This window comes from Eucyclogobius newberryi, unplaced genomic scaffold, assembly GCF_026437365.1.
Source record: "Eucyclogobius newberryi isolate DKJ021-1_F unplaced genomic scaffold, fEucNew1.0.hap1 SCAF_21, whole genome shotgun sequence".
In the NCBI taxonomy this organism is placed as follows: domain Eukaryota; kingdom Metazoa; phylum Chordata; class Actinopteri; order Gobiiformes; family Gobiidae; genus Eucyclogobius; species Eucyclogobius newberryi.
This window is the reverse complement of record NW_027315846.1, coordinates 24324316-24349039: the sequence shown is the minus strand read 5'-3', so window position 1 is coordinate 24349039 and position 24724 is coordinate 24324316. Positions and strand designations below refer to the sequence as shown.

At 42.7% G+C, this 24724-nt stretch overlaps 1 protein-coding gene across 1 annotated transcript in view; it reads left to right on the top strand.

Moving 5' to 3' along the window:
• fyna (FYN proto-oncogene, Src family tyrosine kinase a) overlaps nucleotides 1–22119 on the top strand; it is a 49985-nt gene extending 27866 nt beyond the window's left edge. The window contains exons 3-12 of the mRNA XM_072458313.1: nucleotides 1691–1787; nucleotides 2551–2649; nucleotides 2736–2839; nucleotides 8511–8660; nucleotides 9751–9915; nucleotides 10892–11071; nucleotides 12775–12851; nucleotides 14317–14470; nucleotides 17251–17382; nucleotides 21637–22119. Of these exons, the coding sequence (XP_072314414.1) occupies nucleotides 1691–1787; nucleotides 2551–2649; nucleotides 2736–2839; nucleotides 8511–8660; nucleotides 9751–9915; nucleotides 10892–11071; nucleotides 12775–12851; nucleotides 14317–14470; nucleotides 17251–17382; nucleotides 21637–21845 (1367 nt within the window). The 3' untranslated portion in view covers nucleotides 21846–22119. The remainder of the gene's footprint in view (nucleotides 1–1690; nucleotides 1788–2550; nucleotides 2650–2735; nucleotides 2840–8510; nucleotides 8661–9750; nucleotides 9916–10891; nucleotides 11072–12774; nucleotides 12852–14316; nucleotides 14471–17250; nucleotides 17383–21636) is intronic.
• Nucleotides 22120–24724: the final 2605 nt, after the last annotated feature.

Sequence of the window (24724 nt, the reverse complement as noted above, 5' to 3'; positions counted from 1 at the left end):
AGTGAACATGTCCCATAGTGAGCATGTCCCATAGTGAGCATGTCCCATAGTGAGCATGTCCCATAGTGCAGCTTTAAAGTGAACATGTCCCATAGTGATTATGTCCCATAGTGCAGCTTTAAAGTGAACATGTCCCATAGTGAGCATGTCCCATAGTGCAGCTTTAAAGTGAACATGTCCCATAGTGAACATGTCCCATAGTGCAGCTTTAAAGTGAACATGTCCCATAGTGAGCATGTCCCATAGTGCAGCTTTAAAGTGAACATGTCCCATAGTGAGCATGTCCCATAGTGCAGCTTTAAAGTGAACATGTCCCATAGTGCAGCTTTAAAGTGAACATGTCCCATAGTGAGCATGTCCCATAGTGCAGCTTTAAAGTGAACATGTCCCATAGTGAGCATGTCCCATAGTGCAGCTTTAAAGTGAACATGTCCCATAGTGAGCATGTCCCATAGTGCAGCTTTAAAGTGAACTTTTTCTGACACAGCCTGCCTGGCAACAAGTGACTCTGAGTCACGTTACCTGAGGCTTTGTAAGAGCTGCAGAGACAGGGAGGCAGAAGAAGAAGAGAGAGGCATTTTGTGTTTGGACAGAGAGGGAGACTGAGGCCAGAGGTCAGAGGCTGAGGCCAGAGGCTGAGGTCAGAGTCTGAGGTCAGAGGTCAGACATGAGGAGGACCTTGCTGCTCTTTGCTCTTCTTCTTCTGCAGCTGGAGCTTCAAACTTTAGGTAATAATGATATTATTTTATGACTATCAGTAATTACAGGAGAATTGTTCTAATCTTTAAACTTGTTTATAATCGTGAAACAAACAAACAAACATCAGTTCAGAGTTCTAAACTTAATGCCATCTTTTCTATTAGAAGTTTAAATGTGATATAAAGTGTTGATGATGTGAATCTATAATAATAAAACTATGGATCTTAAGAAACATTTAACCCTGAAGAAGAAACTAACTTTAATTAATTTAAATGCGTCGCAGCGACAGCATCAAATACAAATGTATGATCACCGCTTTTGTCAATATAATAATAATAATAATAAATATTATTATGAGCCTACCTTCATGTATAATGTGTACATACATTTAGCTCTTGCATTTCTAAAAATACACGCTTTCGTTCATTATACAATTATATAATTTGAGTATATAGATCGCATCAATGTATACAAAACATAACTATTTCTGGCAAAGATCCCAAACTATCTATTCATCTACGAGTAATTCTTGTTGTTGTTGTTGTTGTTGTTGTTGTTGTTGTTGTTGTTGTTGTTTTATGGCGGTTGGTATCCAAGTGTTACTTGGACTGAACTATGATTAAACTAGGACTGGAACAGACTATATCCCAGGTTAAAACTGGGCTGAACTAGAATTTCACTTGGACTAAAGCTAAAGAAAACTAAAAAACATGGCTAATCTTAAATCGACTTGTGGATGTCTAATTGTCATATTTATGTATTTTTGTCATTTTTATACGAGTCTCATGCTCTATAAAGACAGTAGCTGAGTAATCTCTCATTATGTACAGTCCTTTGGTGCTCTGGACACTAGACAAAGCCCGTACGGGTGGATCTCTTGACACGAGCACACTGTGGCCTCTGTAAACAGCCCGTAGGCGCCGCTGCAGAACGTGACATCACCTGAGCGCGTCCCGCCTCACACCACACGTCTGCTGTTGTCTGTTTACAGGAGTGACTCTGTTTGTGGCGCTTTACGATTACGAAGCCCGCACCGAAGATGACCTCAGCTTCAGGAAGGGCGAGCGCTTCCAGATCCTCAACAGCACGTAAGTCATAGAAGTGGCTTAACAGTGGATCATCGACACAGATTCATTTGACCAATATATTTACATTCCTAATAGTCATAAATCATGACGGCAAAACCTCTTTTATCAATGACTTGTACAAAAAAGTGTTTCTAACTGAGGTTTTTGTTCAAATTGAGTTCTGTAATATCTTCTGTGCACTTTATCAAGATGTTGTTGAGGTTTGTTCATTTTTATATGATCAAAAACACATCTCCCTGTTCCACTGTTGTATATGACCTCAATATATCAGAATTATAGGTTTTTATCTGCATTTTGGGTTGTTCTAAAGAGACAATTGGTCACGTCCAGTCTTGTAGTAGGGCTGCACAATATTTGAAGTTATTGTTCTATTCATACTGCAGTATTTCAATATACATTTTGTCACAGTAATTTAAGTGACATTAAAACATACATACAAACATAAACATTGTATTTGTGTTTTTTTAGGTATTTGTAAATTGTACTGATTGTTTTATTGTATGTTTTATTTGCATTTCATCAGGATATCATGTGTTTTGTTTTATTTTGTAGGGTACCAAGGAAGTTCTCTCATTTTATTATGTATAAAAGGGATAAAGAGGAGCCCTAAGTAGTAGTAGCAGCAGTATTAGTAATAGTAGCAGTAACAGAAAGCCATGTTGCATACCCACACGCTTATCTTCAAAACTACTACTACTTCTGTATTTGTTTAGCAGCACATTTCACCGAATAAAATCTGAAATAAGGTTCTGCTCTGTTCCAGGGAGGGCGACTGGTGGGAGGCGCGCTCTCTCACCACAGGAGGGACCGGCTACATTCCCAGTAACTACGTGGCCCCCGTGGACTCCATCCAGGCGGAAGAGTGAGTCCAACTGTACTCCACATGTGCGAGGAAATCATCAGTTCCATGAGTTATATTTGTTTTCATGTTTCCTCTTCTGCGTACAGCTGGTATTTTGGAAAACTAGGCCGGAAGGATGCAGAGAGGCAACTCCTGTCCAACGGCAACGCTCGAGGCACTTTCCTTATCCGAGAGAGCGAGACCACCAAAGGTATAAACAAACTCTACTGGAATTATTAGAGGCGTTTACCAAATAAAGTAAAGATTGACATGTTCTCCATAGTTTAACATGGAGCTCGAGGACAGGAAGAAAAAAAAAAGTTTAATGTTACATTTTTGGGGATTTTCTGTTTAGATATTTCTTTCCTTAAAGAGTAAATCGTCCAGCGTTATACAGATTCCAAAGTTCTTTAATATCATCAATGTAATCTATTTTTTTTTTACTGAGAACTGATGACTCTTTCTATACTATTGTCCCATCAACCATTATGAGGGAACCCTTATCCGTGAGGGTGATTTGAACCTCCATATACAGCCTATATTAGATGTCTCAAACCCACAAAGCTCGACAATATACCAATTACACCAATCCACATATGTCTATACTAGAATAAACCACTTTTTTATCTTCTATCTTGTCTGTTTTCGCTTTTTTAATTTTATTTTTTTCGCTTTTGGATTTTGAATGTTGCGTGTTTTTGCTAGAAGTTTGGAAATGAAACCCGAGGCAAAGCGAATCCTTGAGTTTCAGTGCGCCGCGGCTGGTACAAACAGGTTGGAGTGGGCAGACGACAAACTAGTGATATGCCAAAAACACTAAAGCCAAATGGCAAAAGCAACAGTAATATTTGAAAACGGGAACGTCAACATTCTTGTCATCAGCACTTAATAATTGCCATATTATATACAATCGTCAGTAGCCTTGTTTTAATCATCAGCATACATTTCTCTGTTTGTATTAACTTTGTTGCGTTAAGTCGCTCACACCTTTTGTATGTAACTGACTGTATAAACACTGCAGCCTGTCCTCACACAGAGCATTGGAACTTAGAGCGTTATAGCAGGTCAAAAGCTACGTCTATAGCAAATAATAATAATTAACTGGATAAAATATGTTGTCATTTTGTCACTTCTGTTCTTATGCAGCTCTGAGAAACAACTGGCTTATTATGCCGAGGCTGGAGTGGCTTCTTTGGTGCAGGAGGTTCACACATTAGATGCTTTTAGTGTATAAAGTTATATGTGGCAGTGCAGCTTCATACTCGTGTGCAGCTTCATACTCGTGTGCAGCTTCATACTCGTGTGCAGCTTCATACTCGTGTGCAGCTTCATACTCGTGTGCAGCTTCATACTCGTGTGCAGCTTCATACTCGTGTGCAGCTTCATACTCGTGTGCAGCTTCATACTCGTGTGCAGCTTCATACTCGTGTGCAGCTTCATACTCGTGTGCAGCTTCATACTCGTGTGCAGCTTCATACTCGTGTGCAGCTTCATACTCGTGTGCAGCTTCATACTCGTGTGCAGCTTCATACTCGTGTGCAGCTTCATACTCGTGTGCAGCTTCATACTCGTGTGCAGCTTCATACTCGTGTGCAGCTTCATACTCGTGTGCCCTGTGCAGAGAGCGGAGGGTCATTATGACCTGTTTGGTTTGTCTGTCCCTCGTGTGAGGACTGACTGGGAGAAGCTTGCTCTGTCCTATGCTGCTCCTGCATCTTGGAACTCCTTTCAGATAGAGTTGAGATTGAGGGAATTGGTCTCAATTAAGAGTTTTTGTTAGAATTCAAAAGACAAAAAAAAATCTGTGTGTTTTTAATGTAGATTTTGTTTTCTTTTATCAAATGTTTTTTGTTTGTAATGTGTGTAATGTTTTAAAATGTGTGTGCTCTGCCTCAGGTCAACCCTTGAAAAAGGGTAGAAAAAGCTTCAGTTGTAGTCATCTGGACTCAGTTTGAAAAAAGGGGTTTCGATCTCACTGGGTTTGTACCAGGTGAACTAAACTGAATAAATAATAAAATATCTGAAAGGACACATGCATTGAAACTAACATACCAGTGTCACTCATTCATGTTTAGCGGAATCACACTTTCACATCTCTCACTTTTTAGGAAAGATTTTGGAGGATCTGACAAATATCACAAATTCTGTATTTGAAGTGTTCTTACAGATCCTTTTAATATTTGTTATTATTCATGTTTGTATTTTTTTGATATTTTATCTTTTCTTATTCTGTATAAAGCACTTTAAATTCTTTGTGTTCAAGTTGTGCACTATAAAAAAGGATGTGTTTCAGTCACTGTGTTCACACGCCCGCCAGGACAAGTGGATAAGTTGCCTCGTTCAATTTAAATCCATCGTCCGAAAGCGCACGTTGATTGAGGTGCCATGGACCGATTCTCCCAAAACCACTCGGTGCAAAAGGTCCCGGCCTCTTCTAGTCCTTATTCAGAGGTCACGTAAACAGGGCAGCGCGATTAAAGACAGGAGCAGACGAGGAGAGACGTTCAACTGCAACAGGCAAGAATCAGCCATGAGAACATTACACGTGTTTTAGATCAGCAGAGATGACAAACTACAGACTCACGCCAGGGGTTTTGTTCAAATAAAAGTGAAAACTACAGAAGCATCAATGCGCTGCAGAGACCAAATAACACATCAGTTCTATTAGTCAGGTTGTATTAGTTAACACAGAGCTGCCGACCTATAGAGGAAATACTCCCCACAGACTAAAAAGCTACTTTGAGTAATCCTATATTTCCTGCATTTGAAGTTTGAGTGTTGAGTTTTGAGCCCCTGCCTTGTATGTACTGCAGTTCTTCAAAAATAATCAGATTCTGGATAATACATATAGCATAGCCTTACATTATAATACATGTTGTGGTGCTGATTTTTAAAGTAATCAATGTAAATACAGTGGATTTAAAAAGTTGAAACACAGCTGTTAAAATGTCAGGGTTTGTGATAAAAAAATAAAAACCGAGACCAAGATAAACATTTAAAACAAACCTAAAATGATGAGGTTGCATAAGTGTGCACGCCCTCTTATAACTGGGGGTGTGGTTGTGTTCAGAATCAACCAATCACATTCAAACTCATGTTAAACAGGGTCAGTACACGCCGCCATCATTTAAACTGCCTCTGATGAACCCCCAATAAAGTTCTGCTGTTCTAGTAGGATTTTCCTGACTGATTTTCTCAGTGGCATCTTACGGCCAAAGCCACGGTCCACAGAGAGCGTCCAAAGCATCAGAGGGATCTCACTGTTAAAGGGTCTCGGTCAGGAGACGGGCACAAAAGAAAGGCTTTAGAGCGAACACAGCGAAGTCATCATCAAGTGGAGGAAATATGGCACAACAGTGACATTAGAAAGAACTGGACGTCCCTCCAAAGCTGATGAAATAATAAGGAAACCAGTCAGTGAAGCTGCCCAGAGTTCTACAGCAACATGAAAGAGCTGCAGGAAGTACTGGAAGTACTGGCTGTGAGTAGTACATGTGACAACAATCTCCCATAGTCTTCATATGTCTGGGCTCTTGGGGTGGCAAGACCAAAGCCTTTTCTTACAAAGAAAAACATCCGAGCCAGGCTAAGTTTGACATTTTGGACACATTTGAAGTCTCCCAAAAGCATGTGGGAAAATGTGTTGTGTCTGATAGCCATAAGTCCAAAAGAACACCACACCCACAGTGAAGCCTCACACCCACAGTGAAGCCTCACACCCACAGTGAAGCCTCACACCCACAGTGAAGCGTCACACCCACAGTGAAGCCTCACACCCACAGTGAAGCCTCACACCCACAGTGAAGCGTCACACCCACAGTGAAGCCTCACACCCACAGTGAAGCCTCACACCCACAGTGAAGCCTCACACCCACAGTGAAGCGTCACACCCACAGTGAAGCCTCACACCCACAGTGAAGCCTCACACCCACAGTGAAGCCTCACACCCACAGTGAAGCATCACACCCACAGTGAAGCCTCACACCCACAGTGAAGCCTCACACCCACAGTGAAGCCTCACACCCACAGTGAAGCCTCACACCCACAGTGAAGCCTCACACCCACAGTGAAGCGTCACACCCACAGTGAAGCGTCACACCCACAGTGAAGCCTCACACCCACAGTGAAGCCTCACACCCACAGTGAAGCCTCACACCCACAGTGAAGCCTCACACCCACAGTGAAGCGTCACACCCACAGTGAAGCCTCACACCCACAGTGAAGCCTCACACCCACAGTGAAGCCTCACACCCACAGTGAAGCATCACACCCACAGTGAAGCCTCACACCCACAGTGAAGCCTCACACCCACAGTGAAGCCTCACACCCACAGTGAAGCATCACACCACAGTGAAGCCTCACACCCACAGTGAAGCCTCACACCCACAGTGAAGCCTCACACCCACAGTGAAGCGTCACACCCACAGTGAAGCGTCACACCCACAGTGAAGCCTCACACCCACAGTGAAGCCTCACACCCACAGTGAAGCGTCACACCCACAGTGAAGCGTCACACCCACAGTGAAGCCTCACACCCACAGTGAAGCGTCACACCCACAGTGAAGCGTCACACCCACAGTGAAGCGTCACACCCACAGTGAAGCCTCACACCCACAGTGAAGCCTCACACCCACAGTGAAGCCTCACACCCACAGTGAAGCCTCACACCCACAGTGAAGCGTCACACCCACAGTGAAGCCTCACACCCACAGTGAAGCCTCACACCCACAGTGAAGCCTCACACCCACAGTGAAGCCTCACACCCACAGTGAAGCCTCACACCCACAGTGAAGCCTCACACCCACAGTGAAGCCTCACACCCACAGTGAAGCATCACACCACAGTGAAGCCTCACACCCACAGTGAAGCCTCACACCCACAGTGAAGCCTCACACCCACAGTGAAGCGTCACACCCACAGTGAAGCCTCACACCCACAGTGAAGCCTCACACCCACAGTGAAGCCTCACACCCACAGTGAAGCCTCACACCCACAGTGAAGCGTCACACCCACAGTGAAGCGTCACACCCACAGTGAAGCCTCACACCCACAGTGAAGCCTCACACCCACAGTGAAGCCTCACACCCACAGTGAAGCCTCACACCCACAGTGAAGCCTCACACCCACAGTGAAGCATCACACCCACAGTGAAGCATCACACCCACAGTGAAGCATCACACCCACAGTGAAGCCTCACACCCACAGTGAAGCCTCACACCCACAGTGAAGCATCACACCCACAGTGAAGCCTCACACCCACAGTGAAGCCTCACACCCACAGTGAAGCGTCACACCCACAGTGAAGCGTCACACCCACAGTGAAGCCTCACACCCACAGTGAAGCCTCACACCCACAGTGAAGCATCACACCCACAGTGAAGCATCACACCCACAGTGAAGCCTCACACCCACAGTGAAGCCTCACACCCACAATGAAGCATCACACTGTGGAGCTGTTTTACTTCAGCTGGAACTGGGGCTTTTGTCAAGATGGAGGAGATTATGAACAAAGACCAGTCAATGTTGGCACAAATCCTTCAGGCTTCTACAAACCTGAAGAGGAACTTCATCTTTCATCACGACAATGACCCAAAGCAAACATCCAAATCAACAAAAGAATGGCCTGTGGGAGGTCTAGAGAGGGCAGTGCACAGGAGATGCCCTCTTGATCTGACAGGTTTGGAACGTTTCTCCAATGAAGAGCGGGCAAATATTACAAGTCAAGATGTGCCATGCTGATCGACCCTGTCCAAAAAGACTGAGTGCTGTAACAAAATCAAAATATGCTTAAACAAAGTATTAGTTTAAGGGTGTGCACACATTACTTTTGACACTATAACCCTGTGCCGTGATAATGTTTTCTTTTGTTTCTTTTCCTTTAGGGGCCTACTCTCTGTCTATCCAAGACTGGGACGACATCAAAGGAGACCACGTAAAGCACTACAAAATCCGAAAGCTGGACAACGGAGGCTACTACATCACCACCAGAGCACAGTTTGAGACGCTGCAGCAGCTGGTCCAGCACTACTCCGGTACATTTACATTCAAAATACAATACAATACAGACTTTTAAAGACAAGTCATATACTCTTTGCTGACAGAGGGCTGGCTGTGGATCGGATGTAAAGGCTGAATCTTAACGCAAAAGTCATAATTATTCACGGATTATTGAAGGCACTGCTTGGAATATTTCATGATTTTTGGAAAACGAGATAAGACAGAACTTTATTAATGTCATGGTGGAGGAATTCACTTGATCCTTATAATATTAACCTCCCTAAACTTATGTTTCATGTGTATTCAAACGTGTGCAATTTTTATGAGCCACTTATTTGAAAATCTTATGTTGTGCCTTTTTTCTGGGCAAATGTTTTAAATTTAAAAAACAATAACATTAGATTTGAACATTTAACTGTTTTTTGCGGCTGGCGTTAAAAGTTAAATGTTGATTGAAAGAAGAAAAAATACAGTAAAAAATAGTAACTTTTCTACCCTTCAATCTATGTAATTTAGAGTTTCTTTTACAGGATGAAATCAAAATGTTGTACATGGATGGAAAAAATGTGATTAGTAGAATAATCATATAACCCAATAAGGCCTGTGTTTACATCTGCATCTGATCAATACAATTAATTTTAAAATGACTCTTTCAATCTTTAACATTCTGAACAAATCAGTTTAACATTTTTACTTAATTTTCCTTGTCAAACTCCGCACACGCACGAGCACTAAACAGATTACTCGCATCAGATTGAAACGTTTACATGACATTTCAGTAATCGGATAAATCAGATAATGATCATATTTTAGTGTATATATATATATATATATATATATATATATATATATATATATATATATATATATATATATATATATATATATATATATATATATATATATATATATATATATATATATATATATATATATATATATATATATATATATATATATATATATATATGTATATATATATATATATATATATATATATATATATATATATATATATGTATATATGTGCTCTACAGCTCATTGTTCGACAGCATGTACAATGAAAGTAAATGATGAGTTCCGCTTCAGCCCATAATAACCTCGCTCTGTGGTCTGTGGTTGCAGCCAGGGCGGCCGGGCTATGCTGCCGCCTCATCGTGCCCTGTCACAAGGGCATGCCCCGCCTCACCGACCTGTCCGTCAAAACCAAAGACGTGTGGGAGATCCCCAGGGAGTCTCTGCAGCTCATCAAGCGTCTGGGCAACGGCCAGTTTGGAGAAGTCTGGATGGGTGTGTACCGTTGTGTACTTGTACTACTACTGCCCCATGCACACACAGGGAAGAGGGTCATCTGCAGCTAACACCCAGATACTGTTACCTACAGTCAGGCACACAGATTTGGGAGGTATTGAAGTGTACTACGGTAGTCATGCTAGAGGAGGGTGGTAGTACTATGAAGTAGTAGTACTAGCAGAGAGTCTCAGTATTATAGTATGAGGAGTGGTAGAGCTGGGCGGTCCTGCAAAGCATACTTATGCTTGGGTCATCTATTCTAGAGCTGATATTCACATACTTACAATCAGGCACAGATTTGAGCAATATTTTATCTTCTGTGACTGAAGTGTAGTACAGGGCTACTACAAACAGAACTTGTCCTAGTGTAGACCTTGTTTTGTCCCAGTTAGACCTGGTTTACTTGATTTAGGATGCAGCTCTGTAAATGTTTGAGGCCAGAAATGATCTCTAACAAAGACCTAATCAACAAAGTCTTGAATACAGTCATGAGAGTGGACCTGGTGTGGACATGTGACAGGGAGAGAGAGGCGTTACTGACCTGAAGTAAGGCAGTAAATAAGTGTGTCCATGTTTGTAAGTTCATGACACATTCATGACAAATTCATGACAAAATGATTCAGATTTTGTTGATTTTGGTGCACATTAGTTTCAAAATCTTGACTCTCCTTTCCATTTACTACCTCAAAATAACCATACACCTACATTTGAGTGCACTTTCAAATACATTGTTTACATTTTAGCTTCTTTGCACATACATTTTTACTTTTAGATTGAGTTTAAGATGACACCATGGTACAATTCAGGCATATTATTATATAAAACCAAGTGGTATCGGTATCTGCTCTGATAATGATACTGATAATCATCATAATCATCATAATAATAATCATAATATGGACACAAGTCATCACAGAAACCTCGTCAAGTGCCTTTTCTCTGATCCTAGCCCTGCACGTGTGTTTTGGTTCAGGCACCTGGAACGGCACGACCAAAGTGGCAGTGAAGACCCTGAAGCCGGGCACCATGTCCCCCGAGTCCTTCCTGGAGGAGGCTCAGATCATGAAGAAGCTCCGACACGACAAACTGGTGCAGCTGTACGCCGTGGTGTCCGAAGAGCCCATCTACATCGTCACGGAGTACATGAGCAAAGGTACACGCACATATCAATATTACATACATGTATTGCCAGCACTCCCACGCCACGCTGAATCATTCATGTCCAGCCGCGTGCTTTACCTGCGACACGCACCGGGGTGAGGAGAGGGGGAGGGGTTTCCATGGCGATAGATCATGGGTATTCAAATCTCCGCACAATTAGTGACTGATATGTGATAAATGTGATGAGTCGGGTCACAAACGGGCATAAGAAACGCGGAATTGTAATCGTGAGAATTGTAGAAGCAAAGAAAGTGTCGTAACAAGTCAAAGTTCTTTTCAATCTCGGTGTTTAAAAGTCGGTCGCACACTAGAGGATTTGCAGTATTTGTTGTTGCGTGATGGAGCGAGCCGTGTATCAAAGACGGTCACGTACTTTATAAACGGTGATCTACGAGATGTTCATTCTCGTAAAATTGTGATGTTTCTTCTCACAAACATATTAACCCCAGCATTTCATATGGTGAAAATCCTGTGTTTACAAATTATATTGCAATCATGAATGACGCAAAAAACGCGACGCGCTTAACCCGATATTACGTAGCCCATGTCAACAAGGCGTGTTCCGCGTTATCCGTCCCTGAACGCAGAAAATGTTTCCTGAATCGCGATGACGCCCTTCGTATAACCGCATCTAACGCACGTTCATCATGGCAAGTAGAGCGGACTTTCCTGATTGTTCAAACCGAAGCGAGAGCAGAAGTAAACACTGGGTCACGAGCCGGGGCACGAGCCGGGTCACGAGCCGGGTCACGAGCCGGGTCACGAGCCGGGTCACGAGCCGGGCCACGAGCCGGGCCACGAGCCGGGTCACGAGCCGGGTCACGAGCCGGGCCACGAGCCGGGCCACGAGCCGGGCCACGAGCCGGGCCACGAGCCGGGCCACGAGCCGGGCCACGAGCCGGGACGCGTTAAAACCTCTGACTGAGATTGTAAATGGATTCCCGACAATTTCATGGGCTCTGACTCCGATTCCAGACCCTTACGCATTCGAACAGAATGTGGGCGGGGCTAGCGTGTCAGGCAAAACTAGTCCTGTAACTCTTATGTCTTTTTGCCGTCCACATAATATAATCACATTTAAATACAGGTCTAGTAGTAGTTGTTTTAGTTAGTTCTAATAAGCTGTCTTTGATTGATGAGTTTTAGTAGTCTATAAATTCAGTATCAGTCGGGATTTTTTGGATTGAACTACGGCAGTGTTGGGAAGACTGTAGAACTGTCATTACGAATACTAATGCATTGTTCTGTTGGTGGCGGACTCGACTAGAACAAAAGCTCGTGGTCGATGTAGTTTCATCGACCGACACACGGCGATTTAGAACGACTACGAACGGCAAAGATACAACGAGGTTATTTTTAATGTTGCATGTTGTTACCTTCCTACCGTCCCATTTTGCTGGCTTCTTCTTTGGGACTTGGTAAAAGTAAGTCTAATGAGTCCTGTACTGTATCTGCAGCTGCTTCGGTTATTTCAGGGCTTCTGGAAATACCTCATACTCTGGAGTTCTCTGTCAGATGAGGTTTTGCATATTTATTCGGGCACAGCACCTGCCCGGAGCTTTGAGATGATCCCCAATATAAGAACTCAGCAGGAGTTATGTCTATTGTCATGGCTCCTGCACTTTGGATGAGTTCTGAGAAGACTATATAGATAAAGGTGGAAATTAATGATTGATTTTTTTTTTCTCTTTTTAGGAAGTTTGCTGGACTTCTTGAAGGACGGAGAGGGCAGAGGACTCAAGCTTCCAAACCTAGTGGACATGGCCGCTCAGGTAGGTCTAGAAGTCAAGAAGTCAAGAAGACAAAAACCACAGGACTAAAAAAATGTGTAAAACGCACTCCTAGAATGCTAATAACTATAAATAAATAAGAGTTTTTCACAACTTTAAGAGGCTTCAGAGTTTGGGCTTCACGCTTATATTGGGCACCAGCGTTACTTCCTGGTTCACAGAGGATATTCTGCTGCTTTAATGTGCATGTCGGGCAGTTCGGATGAGGGATTTCGCTGAGGAATTTAGTTTGAATGCAGAGAACACTAAATGTGTTTGTGATTCAATATTTTGGGGGAGACCATTTGCTTCTGTAGTTCTTTTGTTCACTTGACACAAAATAGATTGAAATCTGACTTGTTGGTTGTTAACTGTACTTTGCCATCCACCAATCAAACACCCACTACGTCCCACCCACTAATGTGTCCTCTACGTGTGACCCATCCTTCAATGCCGCTGGGCCATCTGCTCAGGAGCAGTGGTCGCTCGGGGACCCATCTCCAGAGCTTTGTGCTAGTCTTTGTCAGGACTACTGAAGCTGGAGGATTTTTCCCTATTGTGCACATTTTGGGTTAAACCAAATGAAAGCACTATTGGTTGCAGTTGCTTCTACCTGTGTCTGGGTGGGTTTCTGTGTTTCTGACAGACTCTGCTCACTTGCGTAGGAGAAAAGGCACTTAGCTGAAGGTCAGAGGGACTGAAACGTCCTGTTCATAAATGAATGAAGAGTGAGACAGTGTGTGGGAGTTTCAACCTAAAACATGCACCATAGATACAATCTTCCAGCTAAGGACCTGATCAAGACTAGATGAAGATCTGGGTCCCAAAGTGCTGTACGCAACAGCTCACTGCTCCAATGGCATCGAAGGGTGGGTCAAATGTAGAGTTTGGCATCAAAATACATGGTCACGATCACGAACCTGGTGGAAAGAGCCTGATACTTCGCTGTTATGTTTGGGATGACAACGGATTGGCTGTGCTGAAAAACTGCTCTAACCCTGTTACATGGGATTATCCTTAATTCTGATTTCAGGTACAGCATTCAACAAAATGAATATTTATGGAACAACAACCAAAGTCTGGTTCAAACATTTATTGAGAGGGTTTTTATTGGTCTTTCTGGGAGATTTGGCAGGAAAGGACTGAAGCGGCGTCTCAGTGGCTCTGGGAAGTACAAAGGGGAAATGATTATGGTAAATGATAATATAGATGCAAGGTAAACAAAGGTAACAAACTTGGAGGTTGAAGATCAATATGAATAAATGAAAGGGATGAACTTATTTACGCACAGCTTGCCCAGAGCTCAAGGGATAGAAGGAGGGGCCGAAGCAAGGCAATGGGAGGGTGTAATGTATTTACTTCCTACTTTCTACATCAGGTAGCCCAACTTTGAAGCAACTGGACTTTTCTTTTTGCAGTGTTGTGTTCATTTAATGAAAGCGTCTGTCTCCCCCCGTGTGCGGTGCAGGTGGCCGCGGGCATGGCCTACATCGAGAGGATGAACTACATCCACAGAGACCTCCGATCGGCTAACATCCTGGTGGGGGACAGCCTGGTGTGCAAGATCGCAGACTTCGGACTGGCCCGGCTCATCGAGGACAACGAGTACACCGCCAGACAGGGTAAGCAAAGGAAGCCAGGATTAATGTAGACGGAAAGTTTCAAGAAAGTTTTCTGGTTTTTCTGTGGAGCTGTCCAGGAAAAGTGATAGATATGAACAAAACTCTTGATATTTCTCTTCATTTGGGTTCATCTGCACAGCTGTTCCAGAGATCTGCCCATTTAACAGCTCTACAAAGTTTATTTTTCGCTCTAAATTTCTTTTAGTCAATGGGTCCACATATTTTATGCTCAACTTTATGCACAATAGGCCCAGTAATTACAAAGTTGTTAACCTCTGGGTCAACACATACATTTTGACTGTCAAAAGGCAAATTGCACCATAGAATCCTGACCTGCCCTCCAGCTCATTTTTAAACTTTAAACATAATCTATAAAGTCCCCTGTTTCCTCCAGTGAGTTTCGCCTGGGACTGCAGACTTTTACAAGCACAAATGCAGTGGAAAACAGAAGAGGCTGTGGTCAGCGCTTGGCACATGGAACCACACACGGTCCACATTTAGAGTAAAGTACAGGACTGAGAGAATGGAATGTTCAGGCAGAGCAGAGGCAGACGCTGGTACATACGCTGGTACAGACGCTGGTACAGACGGTGGTACAGACGGTGGTACAGACGGTGGTACAGACGGTGGTACAGACGCGGGTACAGACGGTGGTACAGACGCGGGTACAGACGCTGGTACAGACGGTGGTACAGACGCGGGTACAGACGGTGGTACAGACGCTGGTACAGACGCTGGTACAGACGCTGGTACAGACGGTGGTACAGACGGTGGTACAGACGGTGGTACAGACGGTGGTACAGACGCGGGTACAGACGGTGGTACAGACGGTGGTACAGACGCGGGTACAGACGGTGGTACAGACGGTGGTACAGACGCTGGTACAGACGCTGGTACAGACGGTGGTACAGACGGTGGTACAGACGCGGGTACAGACGCTGGTACAGACGCTGGTACAGACGGTGGTACAGACGGTGGTACAGACGGTGGTACAGACGCTGGTACAGACGGTGGTACAGACGGTGGTACAGACGGTGGTACAGACGGTGGTACAGACGCGGGTACAGACGGTGGTACAGACGGTGGTACAGACGCGGGTACAGACGCTGGTACAGACACTGGTACAGACACTGGTACAGACACTGGTACAGACGCTGGTACAGACGCTGGTACAGACGGTGGTACAGACGCTGGTACAGACGCTGGTACAGACGCTGGTACAGACGCTGGTACAGACACTGGTACAGACGGTGGTACAGACACTGGTACAGACACTGGTACAGACACTGGTACAGACACTGGTACAGACACTGGTACAGACGGTGGTACAGACGGTGGTACAGACGGTGGTACAGACACTGGTACAGACACTGGTACAGACACTGGTACAGACGGTGGTACAGACGGTGGTACAGACGGTGGTACAGACGGTGGTACAGACGAGTGGCACAGACGAGTGGCACAGACGAGTGGCACAGACGCTGGTACAGACGAGTGGCACAGACGAGTGGCACAGACGAGTGGCACAGACGAGTGGCACAGACGAGTGGCACAGACGAGTGGCACAGACGAGTGGCACAGACGAGTGGCACAGACATGTGGTACACATGTGGTACACATGTGGAGCCAGAGTATGTACGCTCTAATGTGTCAGGGCCAAACCAGACTCTTGGTAGTTTTTTATAAAACAATAAAATATTAAAGGGGACACACAGTATTATACAAAATCATCTTTCATGAGCTTTTAAACTTATTACTTTTATTTTGATTGATTCTTGTATGTTTGGGTTGATCCAGTATTCTGCAACTGAGGCTCCAGTGCTCAGAAAATGTCCTGTTTTCACCCACCCCATATCCCCGCCCACTCAGTTGTGATTGTTTGAAAAATGAAGACTCAGAGTGACATATGTAGAGTTCTAAATGTCACATGGCCATGTTTCTTTTTTAAGTTTTTTTTTGACAAGACAGTGCAGTGTGAAATGGGGTGAGACTGGGGAAGGACATGCAGCAAACTGTCGAGAGCCAGATTCATACTCACAGCGCTGCAGGGAGCTCACTTAAATCACATATGTAATCCACTTGACCACCGAGCAGCACAATGTAGCCACTTTTCAAAAATACAACTTGTAAATGACAATCTGCTGCTTGTTTTAGTGAAATGTGACTTCATATAATGTTTATATTTTAGATGATCCGCACATATATTTAACTTCAAGATTAGTTCAAGCTGAGGTAGAGCGAAAGTAATGATAACCTTTATAAGCCAAGAGTTCTGTGTTTGTGGAAAAGAATCTGCCCTTGGGGATAATACAGTTTAAAGTATAAGGTACAACTCTATAGTAGTTTCAATGCATTTTAATACAAGACTCATTGGTATTGGTTAGGGCTGCAACGATTAATAAACTAGTTGTGACTAGTCGACTATAAAAAAATAATCTTAATCATATTATAATAATCATAATCCTTGACTGGACTAGACAGACTCTCAAACACATAAGAAACAAGCTTTTATGATTAGAACTGTGGCATTTTATCACAATACACTTTATTCATAAAGATTCTCTATCTAGAAGCCTTCAGTCTCCATATTTCAGCCTTTATTTGGTTTATAATGTATTTAAAAAGTCTCAATGTGCAATAGAAATAATCCTTTGACCAGTCGACTGAAATAGTTTTTAGTTACAGCCCTAGAATTCACATTGGCTTTCTCAGACTGTTTACAAATGTTATTTCTTATTTAACTGTTTGGATTTCATGTGTATCTAAATGCTCTTTTCCAGGGGCTAAGTTCCCAATCAAGTGGACGGCACCAGAGGCGGCGCTCTACGGGAAGTTCACCATAAAGTCGGACGTGTGGTCGTTTGGGATCCTGCTCACGGAGCTGGTGACCAAGGGACGAGTGCCCTATCCAGGTACGACTGCCCTATATACGACCGCCCTATATACGAGCACCAGGCTATATACGAGCACCCTATCCTGGTACGAGCGCCCTATCCTGGTACGAGCGCCCTATCCTGGTACGAGCGCCCTATCCAGGTACGACTGCCCTATATACGACCGCCCTATATACGAGCACCAGGCTATATACGAGCACCCTATCCTGGTACGAGCGCCCTATCCTGGTACGAGCGCCCTATCCTGGTACGAGCGCCCTATCCTGGTACGAGCGCCCTATCCTGGTACGAGCGCCCTATCCTGGTACGAGCGCCCTATCCTGGTACGAGCGCCCTATCCTGGTACGAGCGCCTTATGCCCTATCCAGGTACGAGCGCCCTATGCCCTATCCTGGTACGAGTGCCCTATCCAGGTACGAACGCCCTATATACGACCGCCCTATATACGACCGCCCTATATACGAGCACCAGGCTATATACGAGCACTCTATCCTGGTACGAGCGCCCTATCCTGGTACGAGCGCCCTATCCTGGTACGAGCGCCCTATCCAGGTACGAGCGCCCTATGCCCTATCCTGGTACGAGCGCCCTATCCTGGTACAACCGCCCTATATACGAGCGCCCTATCCTGGTACAACCACCCTATATACGAGCGCCCTATCCTGGTACGAGCGCCCTATCCTGGTACGAGCGCCCTATGCCCTATCCAGGTACGAGCGCCCTATGCCCTATCCTGGTACGAGCGCCCTATCCTGGTACAACCGCCCTATATACGAGCACCCTATATACGAGCGCCCTATCCTGGTACGAGCGCCCTATCCTGGTACAAGCACCTTATCCAGATACGAGCGCCCTATCCGGGTACGAGCGCTGCGGAGGGCTGGACTCGCTGAAGAACGGACATTTCACTGCTTTAGAGGCATAATACGGCCTTCAATGTTAGAGCTTGTTTCCTTATTGTCAACTGTCTTTCAAAATGAGGTTATGATAAGAAATAATTGATGAAAATAATTGTTGTGAGGCGAGTTAAAGTGTCCTAAATTGCAGCTGCCATTGACTGCACAGTCAGAGCAACAGGAGAAACTACTTTCAGTTTCCATTTTGCCATATAGTTATTTTGACCAAAACAACAACTTCTCAGACAAAAATAAGGCCAAAAAGGCAAATAAACACATTCAAGGTTTGTATATTTCTTCCACTCGATGTGAATGGTAGAATTAGAGAATGCCAGCGCATGAGCTCTATTATCAGAGCCATAATTATCACAGCAAACTAAGACAAAATGCAATAATGATAATAATAATAATAATAGGGCTGCACACATTTGGCAAAACATCCAATTATTATTATTATAATTATTTGCCTGAAATGTTCCACAATATGATATTAAATGCATCTGTCTTTCATTTATCTAATTACAGGGGTATTTGTGGCTAAAAAATACCTTGAAAATCATGTATTCTTACTGTAACTTGGCCTGGTTGTGCAAGAGGCACAAACAGGAGGTTTGTCTCCATGGAGACGTTCACTTCTAGTTTTAGGGGCTGTGAGACTGAACTCTGACAAAAGCCGACTGTAATGACTCACCACATCACATGTAAAGTACCACATCACGGGCATGAAAATGGTTCATGACTCCAGAACGCTCAGCACAAAGATTATTTACATATTTGGAGAATACAATTGGTCCTAAAATGGAACCCTGAGGCACTCCCTTGGTCACACTCAAAAAGAAGAGGAGTTTTACACATTGTGAACATGGCCAGAGATGCTGCTCCAGGATTCTAATTAAAAGCTGAAGATCTACAGTGACAAAAGCCTTAAATAAGTCAATGAAAAGGCAACACAAGCTTTTCAAGAATGTTTGCTGTGACACACAGTTTAGAAACAGACCTGTAAGTTGTTAACATCACCCAGATTGGCACCTTTTAACAACCGGCGTGCATATTCAGATTTCCAGATGTTAGGATTGGTCGCACTATTTAAGCTTGAATTATAAATCTGCGTTAGAGGCTCAGCTATGTTCAGCTGCCAGTTTCTCCAGGTTTTCTGCCTTATTTGTGTCTCGGGATTTCAGCTCAAGTTAAAAGAGCAATAATCCAGACGTTTGCCTCGAAAGGATTTGATTTAGTCCCTGATTGACCTGGTAATGAAGACTCAAAAAGCAAATATATCAGTTAACTTTAGACCTTCCTTGTTAATAAAGCTGTGCAGATTGTTGACGGCCACAGAGTCAGTCCAGTTCAAAATTGTAGTGGAGTAGAAAGTACAGTACTGCACTCAAATGTGGTAAAGTAAAAGTAAAGTACAGATAACTAAAAATTGCCCTTTCCTTTTATACTTTATTACTTTCCACCACTTCCTAAACCCCATTTCTAAGCCATAACATAGAAAATTGACGATTTGAAGTATATATTGTCTAAATGGACTCAAAAGCTGTAAGAACATATACAGCAGATTGTGAGCGCTGCGTCTGCTCCAGGAGCTCCACAGCTCAGAGCTATAAAAGGCAGCAGCGTGTTACATAATGTAGGTTATAGACTGTGCATTATGCAGACACGTCCCAGGTGAGTGAACATGAGGCTTTACCTGCCAATCTCTCCTCTTCATCCTTCAACACTCCAAATCAAATGAGTCATTTTTATATAAGTTATGTCACAAATATGTGATGGGACATAGATCATTGTGGATACAGATGTTTTAAGAGATTGTGTTATGTCCAGTGACAACACACAATTAGGTGATAAGACATAAAAAACATGTATTAACTATGACGAGCATGAAACATCAATAGAGCTGCTACGATGATCGACCGGGAATCATGACTAGTCGACTATCAAAAATAAACTGTATTTTGATCGTTATCTGGACAATACAGACTCTAAAACACATTTTATAACAAAGACTGTGAAATTATGAAATCCAAATGTCAAAGAGGACATTATTAGAGATTAAAACATGACCATGTTTAAAAGCACAGACACAACGTTCACAGGATTATCGCTCTTTGAAGGATTTTTGCTCGATTTAAAAAACAAAGAAACCAGCTCAAAAAGATCAGTTCATTTTAAGGGACACACAAATAATAAATGTCACAGAACACAGGTCATAGTGACCTTGAGCTCTATGCACATGGAGCAGAGATGTGAAGGCGCTCATTGTTCCCGGCAAAGCAATCGTTGGCTGCAGACACGCCCCCAGACACGCCTCCAGACCAAACAAACAAACAAAACAACATTTTCAACGCGAGGTACATTTTATTGTCCTTGTTTTGGAAAATGTCTCTGCGTTTGGTCGTCCTGGAAACCTGTCAGGAGCGCTGAGGACACATCCCCAGATCTTGTGCTCGTCTTGGTCAGGACCAACTTAAAGGACACATTATGCAAAATGTACTTCTTTTGCTTTTGACCATGTTCTAACATTGTTCCCTCATCAAAAACATACATAGAGTAGCATTTAGCTTCATTAATGCTTGTTTGATGAATTCTGTTTAGAAAGAAGTCCATAAATCACCACTAGACTCGTTCTGATCATTTTTGCCTCAAATTACGATCATTTCAACAATTAGCATGCTGGAGGCAAGCTAGCATTTATCTCTCTCTCCTCCGTGATTCCCTCTGTGGCCAGTAGATGGAGCGCAAAGTCTGTTCTTAGCATGCGAAAAGTGACATGAAGTCATTTGGCTTTTTCAAACATTTTCTTTTAGTTCTAAAACGTGACAGGCCAAAGCAGAGTTACTCAAGAGCATGTTTAAAGGTCAATGACAATACAAATAATGCATCATATTTGTCCTTTAAAGCCAGTGCTACTACTACAGAATAATGTGACGGCTCCAGCGAGTTTGGATCCTATGACTGGGATTTTGAAGCCGTTGTTCTCCTCATATGTGTGGTACCTGCCTGATATTGTATCCTAACCATAAAACACCACAGATACTGCAACAGGCGATAAAGCAGAGCATCAGGGGTAAACAAAATAACTCAAATAAAAGTCAAATAATGACTATATAACTCACCTAAACCACAGCGTTCATCCTCGTCCTTAAATATCCACACGTGAAAAATATCCAATCATATTTTATATTCCAAAACAATGCCAATGTTCCAGTTTGATGCATTCTTTAAAACATAAATTGAGTGATAAATCTTATACGATTCTCCTGTCTGATCAGCGTTGTTTGACTAGACTAGAGGACTTGACTATCGTGCACGTTTGCGGAAGATTCCAGAAACACTTTCGACGTTGACCTTGACCCGTCTGGTTTCTCCGCAGGCATGAACAACCGGGAGGTGCTGGAGCAGGTGGAGAGGGGCTACCGCATGCCGTGCCCCCAGGACTGCCCGCCGTCGCTGCACGAGCTCATGGTGCAGTGCTGGAAGAAGGACCCGGAGGAGAGGCCCACCTTCGAATACCTGCAGGCCTTTCTGGAGGACTACTTCACTGCCACGGAGCCTCAGTACCAGCCCGGAGACAACCTCTGAGCCCACGCTGCTGCTGCTGCTGCTGCTGCTGCTGCTGCTGCTGCTGCTGCTGCTGCTGCTGCTGCTGCTGCTGCTGCTGCTGCTGCTGCTGCTGCTGCTGCTGCTGCTGCGGAAAGCAACGTCTACACACAGGGAGCGCGCTGGAGAGGGAATGTTTATCTGGATTCTTGTCGTTTTGGGTAGTTTGGGTTTTTGACAGTTACTGGGTCAGACTTATTGGATGTGTTTGGAAAAGTTTTTAAGAAGTCACATTTTTACCCAAAGGAAAAACAGTCTAAAAGAACATTTTTTTTCCAATGGTAAAATACAAAAAAACAAGAGCAAATATCTTGAAGTGAATAAATAGCTGATTTTCTTTTTCAAGTGCAATATGTTTCAGGTCAAAATAAAAATGCCAAAATGCCAATGAAAAAGCAAGATAACATTTTATTTTTTTTTCACCATTATTTTACCAGTTAAAACAAGAACAAAGGTTTATTTACAATGTTCAAATGATGAATTTTAAGCAATGTAAAATTTAAAAGGGGAGGAAACTGTCAAGGTTTTTGTTTTATTTCTTTTATTTTTTGCAATGAGAAAAAACAAACATTTCATAACACATTATTTTGTTGAATAAATAGACTTTTACTTCCAAAGTGGAGTAAACCAAATGTATTTCAAGTCAAAATAATGGAATAAGATTCATTTATTTTTCCTTCTTATTTAAACTTCCAATTCTGTTAAATACAAAAGTAAAATCTGTTAAAGCAAGTCGAATAATGTTGACCTAGTAGTTGTTTTTTTTAAGGCCACAATGACAAAAATCAAGATAAATATTCTCAGTTCAAGCCATTCGATGTGGAAATTGCTTTTTGCTGTGCTTGTCGTGTCACCGGCTCCCCAGCAGAGGGCGCCACACTCCACACATTCTGTCATCATGTGGATCATTGACTTTGTCCAAGTTTCCATGCACCAAGACTTTACACACGGAAAGGAAGGATTCAAACATGACTGCCATGGATGAAGTTGTATGTAATGTAAATACCAACATTTGCTTGTTTACTTATCTCTTATTATTATGATTGTTGTTGTTTTTTCCCCGTTTTTCTTACTTTGATATTCTCTGAAAACCTTTCGTGTGGATTTTTTTAATCCGATAAATGATTTGAGATAAACGGTAGTAAGCAGGCAGCACCGTATATGAAGTAGGTTTAGACGTGGTGGGCTGATTCCTGGGCGTTTCCCTGGGGTCCACTTTACCGTTTTTTACAAGCTTAATTTAACAATACTGCTACACTGTAAAAATAATATCTACAGTTGCAAAGAAGACTTGAATTCAGAGTATTTACTTTTAGGAATTTTACTTTGGATTTATTTATGTATTAGAGCAAGACTATTGGGCCGGTTTCAAAATGATCTTTTTCTGAATAAAATATTAAATTAGCTGCAATGGGAAAAGTGTTACAAATGTACACTTAAAATTTAATTCCACTGGTTGAAAAATTCCCTTTCATTTTATAAATTAACACATCAAAACTTGTAAAAAACACTATTTTCCAGATACAAACAAAAATCCACACAAATTGTTACTTTGAAATCCAAAAATATGATGTGGATCTGTTTTGCCAAACTAAACTTATCTGCAAATAAAAGAAAGAAAAAAATCATTCATTTAATTCCACTTAAAACTGTAAAAATGGCTCTACTTAAACACCATGTTCAGAATACAAGGCATTTTTACGTAGCGTAGATATTCATTTTTACAGTGTGTCTTCTTCTCAAGGAGCTGTATAACACCTGTTCTTGCCTTTTCATCTTTAGTAATATTCTTCTAATATAAGGAATGCCTTCATGCTTTTACACACTAACTAACTATAATAGGCCTAGAGCGCTAACCATGGACGCCTCCTCGCCCTGCGCCATCCCAGCTTCAGCCAAACATTCCCTTTTCCATATGATTTCACCCGGCAGTTCCGCCATATTTGAAGATGTATGTCGCTATAATACTGAATGGCAGTCGAGCTGTGACAGAGCTTTGTTTTTTGGTTGTTTTCTTTTGCTCGGGCAGCCACACAGACAATAAAACGGATTTGTCGGATTTCACAACGAAGGATTTGCTCAACCCGTGGATCCGTCGCCGTTTTCTGAACGAGTCGTACGAGAGGCCGAGCGTTTCATTGTCATTCTCCTTTTGTTAAAGCGACGGGTGCGTTCACGGGTTCGGACGGAGGACCAGTGGAACTATGGTAGATTTATGCTTTTGGGCCAAATAACCAATTGTTTTTGGTTAGAGATGAGTTTAACATCATAGGTAGAGGTAATTCCACAACTGTTACCTAGCAACCATATGTAAAACATGTAAATGACACTACAGTTATGGTTGGACAAACAAGAATAGAACATGTAACACCTTTTATTGAGTTGAATGATCATTTAAACTGTCAGAAAAGTGTGCCAGGTGTGTTAAACTGTGTTTTCAGTGGCACGTCGCATATTGATGACATCACGGAAGGATTCAGTTTTAGAACTCGGCACTACTTTTGTTTTTTCTAAATGTCTTCTCAAACTGCCACTTAACAGAAGTAAAACTGTGATAAATATTTACCACAGGTGCTTTATACAAAACTAAGTCAGAATTAGAAAAACAGGAGAAACTGCCATATGGACTTTAAGTAAAAGTATTGAAGTATCGGTTTGAAAATGTACTTAAAAAATAGTCAAAGTATTTCCAGTGGTGGAAAGAGTAATGCAATTTTGTACTGAAGTAAAAGTGCAGTTACATGGCTAATAATGTACTCAAATATAAGTTCAAGTAGCCTACTGCTGCCAAAATTGTACTTAAGTAAAAGTAAAATGTACAAATGCAGTACAGGCAGTACATGGGGACGATTGGGACTTGA